The sequence below is a fragment of the Tasmannia lanceolata genome, unplaced genomic scaffold, assembly GCF_043159265.1.
Source record: "Tasmannia lanceolata isolate RefF3 unplaced genomic scaffold, GAP_Taslan_0.1 ptg000023l, whole genome shotgun sequence".
Lineage (NCBI taxonomy): Eukaryota > Viridiplantae > Streptophyta > Magnoliopsida > Canellales > Winteraceae > Tasmannia > Tasmannia lanceolata.
Window position 1 is genome coordinate 1295523 of NW_027518700.1, and position 13317 is coordinate 1308839.

General features: G+C 37.6%; 1 protein-coding gene across 1 annotated transcript; it reads right to left on the minus strand.

The window, feature by feature from the left end:
• Positions 1-797: 797 nt before the first annotated feature.
• Positions 798-13078, minus strand: LOC143856111 (calcineurin B-like protein 3). The gene is made up of 9 exons (XM_077366185.1): positions 12923-13078; positions 10083-10237; positions 9550-9632; positions 8824-8883; positions 7410-7518; positions 7218-7270; positions 6393-6473; positions 5467-5579; positions 798-1277 (listed from the first exon to the last, which is right to left on the minus strand). Exons 2-9 carry the CDS (start codon positions 10204-10206, stop codon positions 1220-1222), a joined length of 681 nt encoding a protein of 226 aa, XP_077222300.1. The 5' UTR covers positions 10207-10237; positions 12923-13078; the 3' UTR covers positions 798-1219.
• Between the last annotated feature and the right edge of the window lie 239 nt (positions 13079-13317).

Genomic DNA, 13317 nt, shown 5'->3' on the forward strand with positions numbered 1-13317 from the left:
CACAAATATTGATTTCCAGATAATGTCTTGCAGAACAGATTTGAAAATCGGATTTGTTTTCACTATTGTAGCTGATTTGGATCTGATCCAGTTCTAAATCTCAACTGCAAGTGTGAGAAATCCAACTCTAAATCTTGAGGGTATCCAAACGTGGCCTAACAGTACTCGCAACTTACTCCCGGCAAAAAATAAATAAATTTATAAATTTTTGTTCCAAATAAAATTTTGGGCACACCCTATCTATTTGTGGCACTATCAAATGAATGCTTTGGATCATCCAAACAATGTGGTCCCCTACTATATTTGAATGATGTAAATCTTAGAAGGCAGGCTCATTGTATTTTTATTTATTTTTTAAATACGTGGACGTACAAACACCGTATAAAGTGTATTTAAAAAAAAAACCCACTTGGGCCTCTTTGTTAAAAGATCCAAACCGTTCATTTATTGGCCTTAACATAAATAGGCCTGGCCCACAATATCTTATCCATAGGATGATCCTCACCCTACGATCTGTGGACGGACAACACCATATATAAACCTCTAAGATCGAAGGGTTAGGATCATCCTATGAAGGTTATTTTTTAGGAAATGCTCATTTATATTAGGGCCCAACAAATGAACAGTTTGGATCTCCCAAAAACGGTTGGCCCTAATGAATTTTCTAATAAATACATGTTATGTGAGGTCTCTGCGTAGGTCCATGTATTTTTTTTAAGGGGTGCGAACATCTCCTTCAGTGGGAGTGAATTTATCGTCGCCCATATAATTTTGAGCACAATAAGACTCGCAATCAGTTCTCAAAATCCAAAAAACACGGATACTATCTTACAGCCTGTTCTCAAAATCCACAACACAATTTATTCTCAAAATAATCAGAATCAGCAAAAAAAAAAATTAAATACAAACTTTTAAATAAAAATCATTTCAATAAAATTACCATTCCGGTTTGGGCAGATTCACGAGCGGGGAACAGGTTCCGGCGCATTTTTACCCGTCTTTTGGAATTTGTTAACGGCTATCAATAAAGCCTAGAGAGGGCATTTTCTATCAACAAAGCTGGGAATGTGTAGCGATTAAGCACAGAAACACAGAGCCAACACTCTTCTTAACCATCACCAATCTCATCAAACAGCATTCTTTTAAAGCCTGTAATTTTATGAGTGCCATATAATCTGGCAATAAACAAACCATAATAACAAAGCCTTGATCTCCAAATTCAGGTATCGTCGACTTGTGAATGGAACACAAAGCTCGGGAATGTAGTTGTGATGTCCCTGTTCAATAAAAAAAATGTATTAGAAAGGCTTACAAGTATATAAACACATTTGCTTCACATCAAAGAAAGTTACCAAAATCATGCTTTTTCAGAACATTGGAACTGGCCTCCCTCAGTTTTAGAATAGGCACCAAGCACCTTGCAAATCCAAAATGGTTTTACAATGATATAAAAAACACAGATTTAGGCCCTGTTTGTTTAAGATTTTTTTTTTAATATAAAAATGACAAATATATATTATAACTAAAACGAGAATTACAGAAGTTAGGGACCAGTAATCCCTACATATTTACAACGTCTGGGATCCAGGGGGTCCTTACTCGGCCATAAAAAACCATAAAACCAAAAAAATCCTTAAACACTTTCCATTCATCAAGTTACATCCTTTGATACCTATAATCATTAGAACCAATTACCTCTTTACCACTACCCAAGAGAAAACCTGGGCTTGTCAAAACCTGTATTACCTACTATTGGAAAGCTCCCCTTATGTTGAGCATTTCTGTAAGTCCGACAGAAGCCTAACAATCTCATAAACGGAGACCTCCTCATCGAGACTGATAGCCGAGAGCTCCTCATCAGTTGGTTCCTTTTCTTCAGCTGCCATTTTCCGATTGATCATAGCCTCCAATCTCTGGATCCCCGACGCTTTATCTCCCTCCCACCGAAGAAGTCTCAACTTCTTTTCATCCGCCAGCACCTTAGTAAAGAAAGGATGCTTATGCATGGGTGAATGAGTATCTTTAACGTTGTGCGACCCGGTCACACTAAAAAATACTTCCGGTCTTCTATTAGCCGCCTCTTTGAATAGCTTCCATTGTCTCTTCAAAAAGTCCCTAATGACTTCTCTTGGTGTTGGCAATAGTTTGGAAGCTAATTCTTCATTGTAAACCATGGCTTTTATCCTGTTTAACGAATCTTCCATCTCGAGTAAGTCCACAGATTGTTTCCTCTTCCGACCTAATACCAGGGGACTCGAGGAAGGTCGAGCAATGGATGTATCATTCAAGTTCTCTATCTGGTATTTTGGTGTGTTTGCTTTTCCTTCACTCTTTACTATTTAGAAGGAAAGCAAAGAGGCAAGGAAGTTGGCTTTTCCTATTTCGATGAGACACCGCCTCAAAATGACTACTGACCATGGACCAAGTGTCCAAAATCGCACTTGATATGGCATGCAAAGATCTCCTTTTGCCATAAATAGGCATTAATAGCGTCGTAGTACTCATTGCCATACATCCCAATACAAATAAACCTTTTCGACTTCCCATGATATATTAAAACCCCATAAATGGGCATTAATGGCACCGTAGGATGTAGCTCCAAAGCTCCCCTACCTCCAAACATAGGGTGCAATGATCAACAACAAGCATTATTTTTTTTCTTCGGATGATCCAACGTGAATATCTTGTCAAGAAAAGCGATCCAACCGAACGTGCTAATCCTGGGAGGAGCATGAATGTTCCACACTAAAGCTAGTTGCAAGGAGGGAGTGCTAGGGACAATGTGGTGCTCCATACTGGCACACTAGCCAGTTCACAAAGGCTAATTAAGATTTGATTTTGATTTTTTTTTTATTTTTTTTTTTAAATTTTTTGCAGAAAGATAACTGAGCTTTATTAAAGAAAAAATGGACTACAAGTGGACATCAACATGCAAAGGTTTGCCTCGGAAAACAAGAAAGCTCTAGTATTTATGAACTTAGCTAAACGATCAGCCAACTCAATAGCGCTCCTAGGAACATGGAAAAAAAGTGGTGTCCCTCCCCCTATTCATATCTCTAGTGCAGTCAATGAACATTGTTAACTTGCATGGCCTGATGCCGCTAACGTTGGGCCAAGACGTCATGTTAGAAAAATCACATTCCACAACCAAAGTCCCTTCCATCCGGCCAATAAAAAAGTTGATACTCAAGTGAAGAGCACAAACCTCAGCCTCCGACAAATCTGTGATACTGACAGGACCCAATAAGGAATGAAGAATGGCACCCATTTTGTTCTTAAAGCTCCTCCAATGCCGGCTAAGGGGGTTTCCAAGAGAGCAGACAACAACATTAAGCTTCAAAACATTGAGAGGGCAGTGCCATCTTGGACAACTTTCATCTTAGGAATTCTTCCGATCATGATTGCCTTCCAACCCCTAGGAATACTGTCTAGTAAATAATGCCCTCTCCAACAGGCAACAGCTTAAGCTTTTGGAGTAGTTGGTTGTTTCACATGGTATCAGAGCCAAAGGTCCTGAGTTCAAACCTCCTCGATATCAAAAATTCACATGGAATGGCGGACCCAAAAGAGGGGCCACATGTGCCACGTGAAGGCAGAATAAAAAAAGAGGGCCACACGTGAGGTGGAGTGTTAAGTATAAAAGATTAAATAACGCCATCTCCAACAGCTTAAGCTTTTGGAGTAGTTGGTTGTTATAGATTGACGCTACCCAAGTGCAATGTTTAACCTGATATTCCACACCAACCAATGTGGAGATGAATGCCCATCATGGAACGTGTGTTGGTTCCTTGCCTCCTATATCTCCCACGTAACCACAAAAGGAATGAGGTTCCAAAGGATCACTCCAAGAGATCCAAGACCATCCATGAGCCAACTCTTCATGAGATCCGAAATTGTTTTTGAAGAGACAAATTGAATGCCGAACCATTCACAAGCCTGATGCCAAATGAACAAAGAAACTTTGCAGTAAAGGAAATGATGATTCATGGACTCTCCCTTTTTATTCCAAAGCATATAATGCACTTGTTCGCCAGATGAAAGTTGTGTTTTTTGAGCCCATCCAAAGTGTCAAATCTTTCTCAGCACGACAGTATAGCAAAAAGCTTGTATTTGAGATGGAACCATCGAACTCCAAACCTTATGCCAAGGTGAAAAACCATCTAGGGTGGCCAAGGTACCTGTATAAAAACCTGACCGAGAACGATCCCATAGGACCAGGGGCCCACACTCCTCAAACATGGTGTACCTATTAGACAAACTGACAAAACATTCTTCCAAGATACACAAAAGGTTAATGAAATACACAATTTCAGGCTCCTTAAGATTCCTATAGAAGAACAACTCCCAACTACTTTACTGCCACCCTTTTGTAACAATCAAAGGCGTAAGCTTTCTTATCTCTACCAATCCTACAGAGGCTTCTAAAATGTGGGATAAAGGATAAAGGACCCTCACCTAATCAAACATCACTCCAAAAAAACAGCCACCCTCTTCACATCCCCAGCCCTAAACATGAGCCCCTGACTAAAAAGGTCAAAACCATGAAAAATTTACTTCCACACCCCCGAGCCCCAACCTCTACCTAGTCTACCAATGTCTCTCACCCGTCCTTCCACACCCCCGAGCCTCGACCTCTACCTAGTCTACCAATGTCCCAACCATCCCTACTTTACCCATATTTTGATTATTTTCCTTCTATAACCTTGCTCCATCTATGACATTTCCTTTTCCTCGCCAAATCTTCCAGCCAATTGACCAAAAGTGCCTTGTTTTTTTCTCACCAAATCTCTAATCCCCAATCCCACTTCTCTCTTATGAAGGCACACCATCTACCACTTCACACAAAAGTTTTAGCCTCTGTTTTTTTTTTTTTTTTTTTTTTGAACAGAAGTTTTAGTGTCTTCCCTTATTTGAAACATGACAATTATATGACCAACATAAATATCCAAGAAGTATTCAAGCAGTCTCTTCCCTTCTTTGAAACATGACAACTATTTGATCAACAGAAATAACCACGAAGTATTCAGGCATCGTTTACTGTCAGACGCAGTACATTGGGCCTCTAACTACTGCATGTGATTAATAACCTATGAACATCTAAAAGACTAACTATAAGGGTAAGATGCACTCTATTCCCAAAGTAACCAGCCTCCTCAGCCTGTTATGTTCTGGTGATCTAGTCTCCACCTTGCATACAGTACTATATATCACAGAAATAATAGTATACTGGGGCAGCTTTATATTTTCAAAACAAAAGAGGGTGAAAGTTTCAACAAAAAATCGATCAGAATTACAGTGCACTTATCATAAATGATGGGCAAACTAAGTTTCTCCCATCTGAAATAGATTCCAAATATAATCAGGTTCAGGAGTAACAGATAATGTGTCTTATATATCAGAAGAAGGGATCTGTAGACAAAATTCGGATAGATAAAGAAACATGCTGCAGAACAAACTCTGACTTACTTGAGGTATTGTAGGGTCATATTCTTCAAAAGAGAGGGGTGGCGCAAAACAAGACTCCGCCACTCTTCCTTATCAATCTTCCCATCATGTTTTGTATCAGCCTCCTCAAAGGTCTACAACAGAATAAGTGAAAAGCATACCTTACCAGTCAATACTTACTAATCCCTCAGCAAAATGGATATTATAAAACAAATGACTAGCTTGCAGAAGAAAATGTTGAAGAGCATTAAATCATTTGCAAGAAAATCATAATTCAGTTCTTAAAATTGGTACCATTCAAAAAAAGAAAAGAATTGGTCTTTGTTAACTAACCAACTTCTCCAAAAGCTTAAGCTATTGGAGAAAGGCGTTATTTATCTTTTATACTTTAACACTCCCCCGCACGTGTGGCCCACTTGGCAAACACGTGGCACATGTGGTCCCACTTTGGGTCGACCATCGCATGTGGATTTTCGCTATCCGGGAGGTTTGAACTCGAGACCTTTGGCTCTGATACCATGTTAACTAACCAACTTCTCCAAAAGCTTAAGCTATTGGAGAAAGGCGTTATTTATCTTTTATACTTTAACAGTCTTTATGGGTCATAAACTCATAACTGAGCAACATGAATATGGTGTAATGACTAATGTTTCTAAAATTACATTCATTCACTGTGCTGTGAAATAGGTACCATAAGGAATAAATTAGCATTATCTTCGAGTTCTTCTGTAAAACATAAATATGTGCCTACCAAAAACTATATATTCACCCTTATCCTAACATGAACTTGACAGAAAACTGAGAAAAAACAGCATAAACAAAAGAATGATGTTGTCATCTTTATGACAAATACAAATATCACACAAGGGAAACATGTAAAATTAGTAGAAACAAGGACAGTTACTAAAGCAAGTCAATGATGATAAGGTATCCGATGGAACAAGCACCTTGTCGATGATACTTTCTATCACATCATCTGAAAGGTTCATGCCAGATTCAGCAAGTGTAGCCACTACCATTTGCTTCACCTATACACAAAAAATTAGACAATTCCTTTTGAATACCACCAGGGAATAGATTAAAGAAATCTTGATATCACAAATTATACATCAATAATACCAAACAATATGAGAACATTAATAATGGACTCGCAATTATAGATATGTTTTAGCTATTAAAGAAAACTTAGCAGGAAATTAGACACGAAGACTCCATGATTTTAAAAGCAATAATTATAGAGGCCTTAAGGACGTGACTCTGGACTAGAATCCATCCACTTTCCATTCAGCATACAAGGGTTAGCTTCAACATCATCTATAGGTGGTCAAAACGTTCAATAAATATAGAACTAACATGTTCAGTGGTGTTTTAGTTATGGAAAAAATGAACCACGAAGATATATAAATGGATTCAAGGAATTTAAAAAATGAACCACGATGATGCAAATGGTAGAAGGCTGTGTGTCTATACAATGATGGGGATGAAGCATTGTTAAAAAAGGAGGGAGGATCACTCTAACATGAATCTTTAACAATGGATGTCACTCTAACGTGAATCGTATTCTCGCGCTAAATTAAGAAACATCTGAATTCAGGATCTAGGTTGTACCCAAAAGCATTAAACAGTGAGAAGCCCAAACTTGTTACAGGTAAAGTCATTCTTCTGCTGCATTCAAATACTAAAGTGCATTTGAAAAAAAAATTATGCATTGCATTCGAACCTGCAGATTCATACTTAGACAACTAATTCAGCTCAAAATAACAATAGCATACCTCTTGTCTCTCAATGAACCCTTGCTGCTTGAGATCGTATAGTTGAAAAGAAACTGCAGGCCAGAAACACAAAAGAATTACTCCAATTTGAACTTCAAAGAAAAGAAGAAGATGATCAAATTCCCTTACAATTTCATACATCTGAACATATAAACAATGCCTTAGTCAAGAAGAACTGAAACCATAACTTACACTCAATCTTATTGTCAATAGGAGCGTTTGGATGGAAGACAGAGAGGGCGCGTGCAAACTCTTCAAAACCTAATATTCCATTATGCTTCGTATCAAATAAGTCAAATACCTGAAAATTTTGAAGCGTGTGAATATGCATAAAAAAGGAGGATTCATTTAAGAATAGGCTCCATAACAAGACAAAAATTAAAAGAATATATAACTTTTTGAATAGTGGTCACCAATATTAATAGAAATATCACACAGCCCAATAATAGGGACATATAAACAGGAAAGGATGAAAAACACCTAGTTACTAGCCAGCTCAAACCAGGGCAGTATTGCTTGCCTCAAAACTTGCAACAAGAAGCAAGCCACCACTGTTGGTGTCTTATAAAGCAGCTTAAGATCAGGCTGGGAAAACGTTATAACTAAACTTTGCAAGTTTCATCATAGTGATGGTTCATCATCACTCAGCAGTTGATTACAATTTTGAAACTAGCAGGGCTGGAAAATAATAGCCTAAATTTTAAGAAGGTTCCAAAAAACCATGCAATAGACTCCAATATTTTCTAGGTGGTTTTACAATTTGGCAAGAGACAGATAGAGGAGGTAGTGGTAGGTGGGTGACAGTGGTTTCTTACCACAAAGGTGTAGGATTTCAGACAAGTGTCTCTTTAAAGAGCTACGTGCCTCCATTGGTATATAGGTAGTTGGGCCGCTAAGGATGGAAAGGCCACTTCCACCTTTTAACTCTAGTGGGATAGTGATGCAAGGTAGGGAGAGAAAAATAGTGGAGAAGGATAGAAGAAGAAGAATGAGAAGAAGAGGAAAATCAGGAGCAGCAGGAGAAATCTCAGAAGCAAGTAATTTTAGTAAATCATCAAAAAGTGTTAATAAAGTCTACAACAGGCCTATATATAGGCAACCAACAAATAAGCAAAGACCAACATGTCCCTGAAATCAGTAAAAGACCAAAATAACCCTAATAAAGCCAAAAATCCCCAAAATATCCCTACGAACAACACAAAATACCCAAAATGTCCCTATGAATAATAAAACGATCCTATGGAGCCCCCTGGGTGCAGCCCCTCCTAGAATAAACCCGTAATGGACGTCTACGATCCCCATCAAATAGAGGTTTAGATCTAAGGGTATTTTAAGTCATTTGTCACACAGAGATGGAGGAACTATGATCGTGTCATGTGGAAAGGATAAGGGTATAACCAAATCATTGGACGGCTTAGGGCTTCTAAGGATGCCTTAATGAAACCATGGATCAGGCAATCCTAAATTCCTAATATGATTAAGGAAAAAAATCACAATGAGAGTGGTGAACTCCAACAGAAAGAATGGCAATGAAAATTCACATACACTTCGTCATTCAAAAAAAATTCAAATACAAAGAAGTAAAGTTAGATATCAGACTACATACCCGATCAGCGAATAAGCTCTCCTTTTTGTTCGTCTTGAATAACGCCAATTGAAACTCTTCCTAAAATATGAAAGTAGAAAATACAATCATCATTTTTTTTTTCAGAACAAAGTACAAAATATAAAACTATACTATCATATATGAATTAAAACACAGATCATCAAATAATTAGGGTGGATAACGAAAAAGGAAATCACATTTGTTCCAACCTAAAACTATTTCCAACTCAATCATGTCAATAAAAAGGGGGCCCTTTTTTTGTTTTGGAAGCCTAAACATGTATTAAAATAGAGAAAAATAAGCCACAAAAATAGGTTGACAGTAATACAAATCTTCCCTGTGCATGCAAGATCTAGCTAAAATGTCTGCTAAATCATATATAAAAAAAGAGTATGAAAGGGGGCCCTAAACTTCAACTAAGTATCAAAATTCCAACCATATAGAGGAAATAGAGCGCATAAGCTAATGAGTCCAAAGGACTTCCGTATTCTGGCATAAATATGGTTGAGATCCACATTTTATTCTGACGCAGCTATCCCCTTTCAAAAAAATTCTAAAGATTATAGACCAAATCAGAAACTTTCTTTCAGATGTCGTCAAATTTTCAAAAATGACAATCGTGGATGAGGATGACATTGAGCTCAAACATAATATTAGAAGTAAAGGTCAATAAATAAATCTATAAGTTCTTGTTTCATAATTATAAAACTAAAGGAGTGCTTATACCTTGTTGATCAGCCCGTCGTCAATTACAGCACTGCTGATCTTCTTAAACAGCTCATATAATGCTTCTATTTCACTTACACTGACTACAAACATAGTAAAACACAAATAATTGTTAGTCGATGTTAAAGGTTGCTTTATGAAAGACGCAAAGCCCCAAAGGTGAACTAAAAAGAGTATCAGCAAGCTAACTTAAGTGAACTACTCAAAACAGTAACTGTCCAAAAATTTTCCTGTTGGTGAAGGTAACCATACTCAAGATGATAATTTGCAAGAAAGAGCAAAACAAGATACTCATAGAGCTAGTGAACAGCTGTCATGTTTTAGCAACACCCTAAAACAATATGATAAGAAGGAAAAAAGAAAACGGAAATTTTGAGGCAATTAGAGGACATTAAACACATCACTTTAAGTACAATTGGAAGGGATTGACAGTACTGATCTGAACAATCAACAAACATTTTTATTGATTGTATTAAAACTCGATCAATTAGGCATTCCAAAAAGACAAATTTAGATAATGTATTGCAACATACACACTGTTTCCCTTGCTAGAACTTCAGGATCTTCAAGGCCATTTGGCTGCTTATACAAATCAAGATCACAACATCCAAGCAAGAAAGCAAACAGATGCTTGAATCCGTCTAGGCACTGCAACATGATAATCCCCGCTCGTCAAAACACTCCATACCTGCAATAGGACAAGGAAAGTCATGCAGTACTAAGGTCACTCCAGTCAAGATAAAACGCCAATACTCAACTAGCTGACGCCTTGGTAAATAGAAACAACCTTTGACTATTTAGTGCTTCTGTTGACCCAAGCCCAAGCGCAAGGGATCACAGAAATCGTAGACTGAACTCAAAACTTTTTCGGTTGTTGACAAAGAAATGAAGATAGTTAATTATTGCCTAAGCATGCAGAAAAACCCACTCAGGTGTTAAAAAAGAATTTAATAGCCATGAGAAAAACCAAGCCACATGCAGAAGCCAAAAGGTTTGTATCAAAGGCCTGGAGGGTAAAACTTCATTCCACTCGAAGGGAATGTTTGTCAAATCTTTGGTTTTCTTATGTTGATTGAACACTAGAAATACAGTTTCTTTTTCATCACGGTAGTCAATAAAGACTGCACTTAAATAGCCAACATACACTATGATCGTTTGGAAGCATTATGCAAACAAGACTACGATGATGATGATGATGATCAGTTTGGTAGGCACTCTTATCATAATGAGTTAGTTTGAACCACAATGAGAATCTTGAAAAGGTGGATAATCCTCTGCAGTTTTGTAGATCAATGTACCACTTTCAGTTTCCTATTTCCTAAATTGTTTAAAAATGACATATAGCAATGGAGAATCAAACAAATTCAAACCTTCCAGTAAACAAAAAGGAAGAACAAATGGATTTGATGACATGGATAAAATGGAAAAGACTGAAAGAGTGTGGTTCACACTTCACACATGCATGGAAGTACAACTTCTAAATTGAATGGGTCATCCCAAGCAAGAAAGTAAGACAAATAAATAATTACTAAATTGCCCTAATTAGCCAAGGAAAATCCAAAGAAGATCCAAACATCAGTCTATTTAACTAGAAATTCTACGTCAAGAAACTTCGGTCGACATAATTATATATCAAAGACGATCTGCTCCCAAAGCATAACTACCTTGTTTTCCGCATGTTGAGAATAAACGCCTGCCAACTACAACCACACCATCAATTGAGTTTAAACAATATCCAGGTGCAGCACAAAACCACCTTAGCTATATGCTATTTTCTAAATGAAAACTAGCAGCTTTCTCCGATATCATTTGTGAATCAAGTTCACCACTATTGTGAGCATGCAGCTGAGAACCAGTTTCAAAGTTATCAGTATTCTCAATTTGCCATAAATAAATCGAGAAGATCAAACATCTCACCATAAATACAATTAAATAACCCTGCCTGTTTGTATCGAGATCATCCAAAGTATACATGTGCAAAACTTCTCCATATGGCTAAAAATCTACAACTCCGACAGAACCTACATTTGCACGAATAATCCAAGTCCCCCACAGCAAGAGAGATCCAACGGATGATGTTCAGCCCATCAACATGGCTAATCCATATCAGGTTTGCTAATATAAAAGCATCATGTGAATAGTCAATAAATGTGTAACCAATAATAAAAACGAAAAGCATATTCAACTCAACTCAACTCAACTAAGCCTTTGTCCCCAACTAGTTGGGGTCGGCTAATGAATCCTTTGCAACATAGCTCGACTTATGATCGTGTCAACCGAGATGCGTCAACCGCATTCTTGGCCGCATCCCGCTGAGTCGACAAGGATTTTTCTTGGCCGCATTTTGACCCGCATCTGCATTTTTAAACACTGACCTAGATGGCCTTCTGCCAGTTTTATGTGCATGGCTATGATCATGTGACAATTTCGAATCATGGGCCATTTGCAATGGGCCTCACTGGGCAACCATATGGCGGACACTTGAGCAGAACAACAATCAAACAGCCTCAAGTAAAAACTACCCTCCATGTGTGTGTACCATCTATAGAAAGATTCCATAATCTACCTCGGAATCACCTAACCCTAATCAACTTTTTTGATAGGTAAGTTAGGGTTAGGCAACCCCTACCAATGTATTACAGTATTAGTATATAAATAAAAGGATAATGCAATCAAGAGCACAAAACACCGCTCCTACCCCTAGAGACCATATCTAAAAGACAAGGGGGAAAAAAATGATCTCAGGCCATCCAAATTCTTCAAACTAACCCTGGAGACAATGAATTCCCAATGATCCAATATATGTTCTTTTGAAAATCTTTTCCAGTTGAGAGGATTTCCATTTTTTTTTTTTTTTTGAATGGTGATTTCGATATTCTCTTACCAATTAAAACACACCAAAACAAACAGCAAACTCTACTATGTTATGAAACACACCAAAACAAACAGCAAACTCTACTATGCTATGAAACATTCAGATTAACTATAACGCCACATTAGAATCCACCCAAGCGTTCAATATTTCTTCTCCTATACGAACATATCACAACAGAAACCACATATAAGCAAAAAAGTAAGGAAAAAAAAAAAACAGGATCAATCTCAATGCGTATAAGAAACAATTAATAAAAATGAGAAATTATAAACTAGTCCGAATCGGTTACTTCCACTGAATCCGATCTCTTCAATTAGTCGAACGAGACGGCTAAGAGATCGGGAAAACGCATGAAAATTAGGGTTTGAAGATCTATGGAGACGAACAAAACAGAAAAAAAAAAAAAAAAAAAGGGGGAAAAGTGCATTCAAATCGGATATTGACAAAGGGATAAGCAACAGAAGAAAGTGACAGAGAGGAGAAGCAATAAAAGCTTACCTTAAAATCAATGGAGATAAGGCGGGGAGAGAAATGAGTAGAGATTATGAAACATGTTTTCCTGATTAGAAATAGACTCAGAAAGAGAGAGAGAGAGAATAAAGGGGAGTGATATATTTGCCGCTTTTTTGTTTGTGGCAGCCCCCTGTTATGTATTTATGAGTTTATGACTACTCTTTTACACCAGAGGGGGTTGTCCCAAGTGAAAAAACGGAGCTTATATATTTCCAAGAACGTGACGATGTGTTGATTGAATTCTCTATCACCGTCGATGGTAAAATGCGCACCTATGCATCGTACACACCCCCAATACCCCATTTGGAGTGTATGTGACATGTACAGAAGCGATCATATATTAACCGTCCATTTATATAAAGTAGCAAAGATCGGATGGC

What these genes read in the sequence shown, in the direction of transcription:
- LOC143856111 (XM_077366185.1), bottom strand. Translation starts at nt 10,206, where the DNA reads ATGTTGCAGTGCCTAGACGGATTCAAGCATCTGTTTGCTTTCTTGCTT. An exon ending in GGTTCATTGAGAGACAAGAG is followed by an intron (nt 6,474 to 7,217) that starts GTATGCTATTGT and finishes TTTTGTGTATAG; the next exon opens with GTGAAGCAAATGGTAGTGGC. An exon ending in TAGAAAGTATCATCGACAAG is followed by an intron (nt 5,580 to 6,392) that starts GTGCTTGTTCCA and finishes ATTCTGTTGTAG; the next exon opens with ACCTTTGAGGAGGCTGATAC.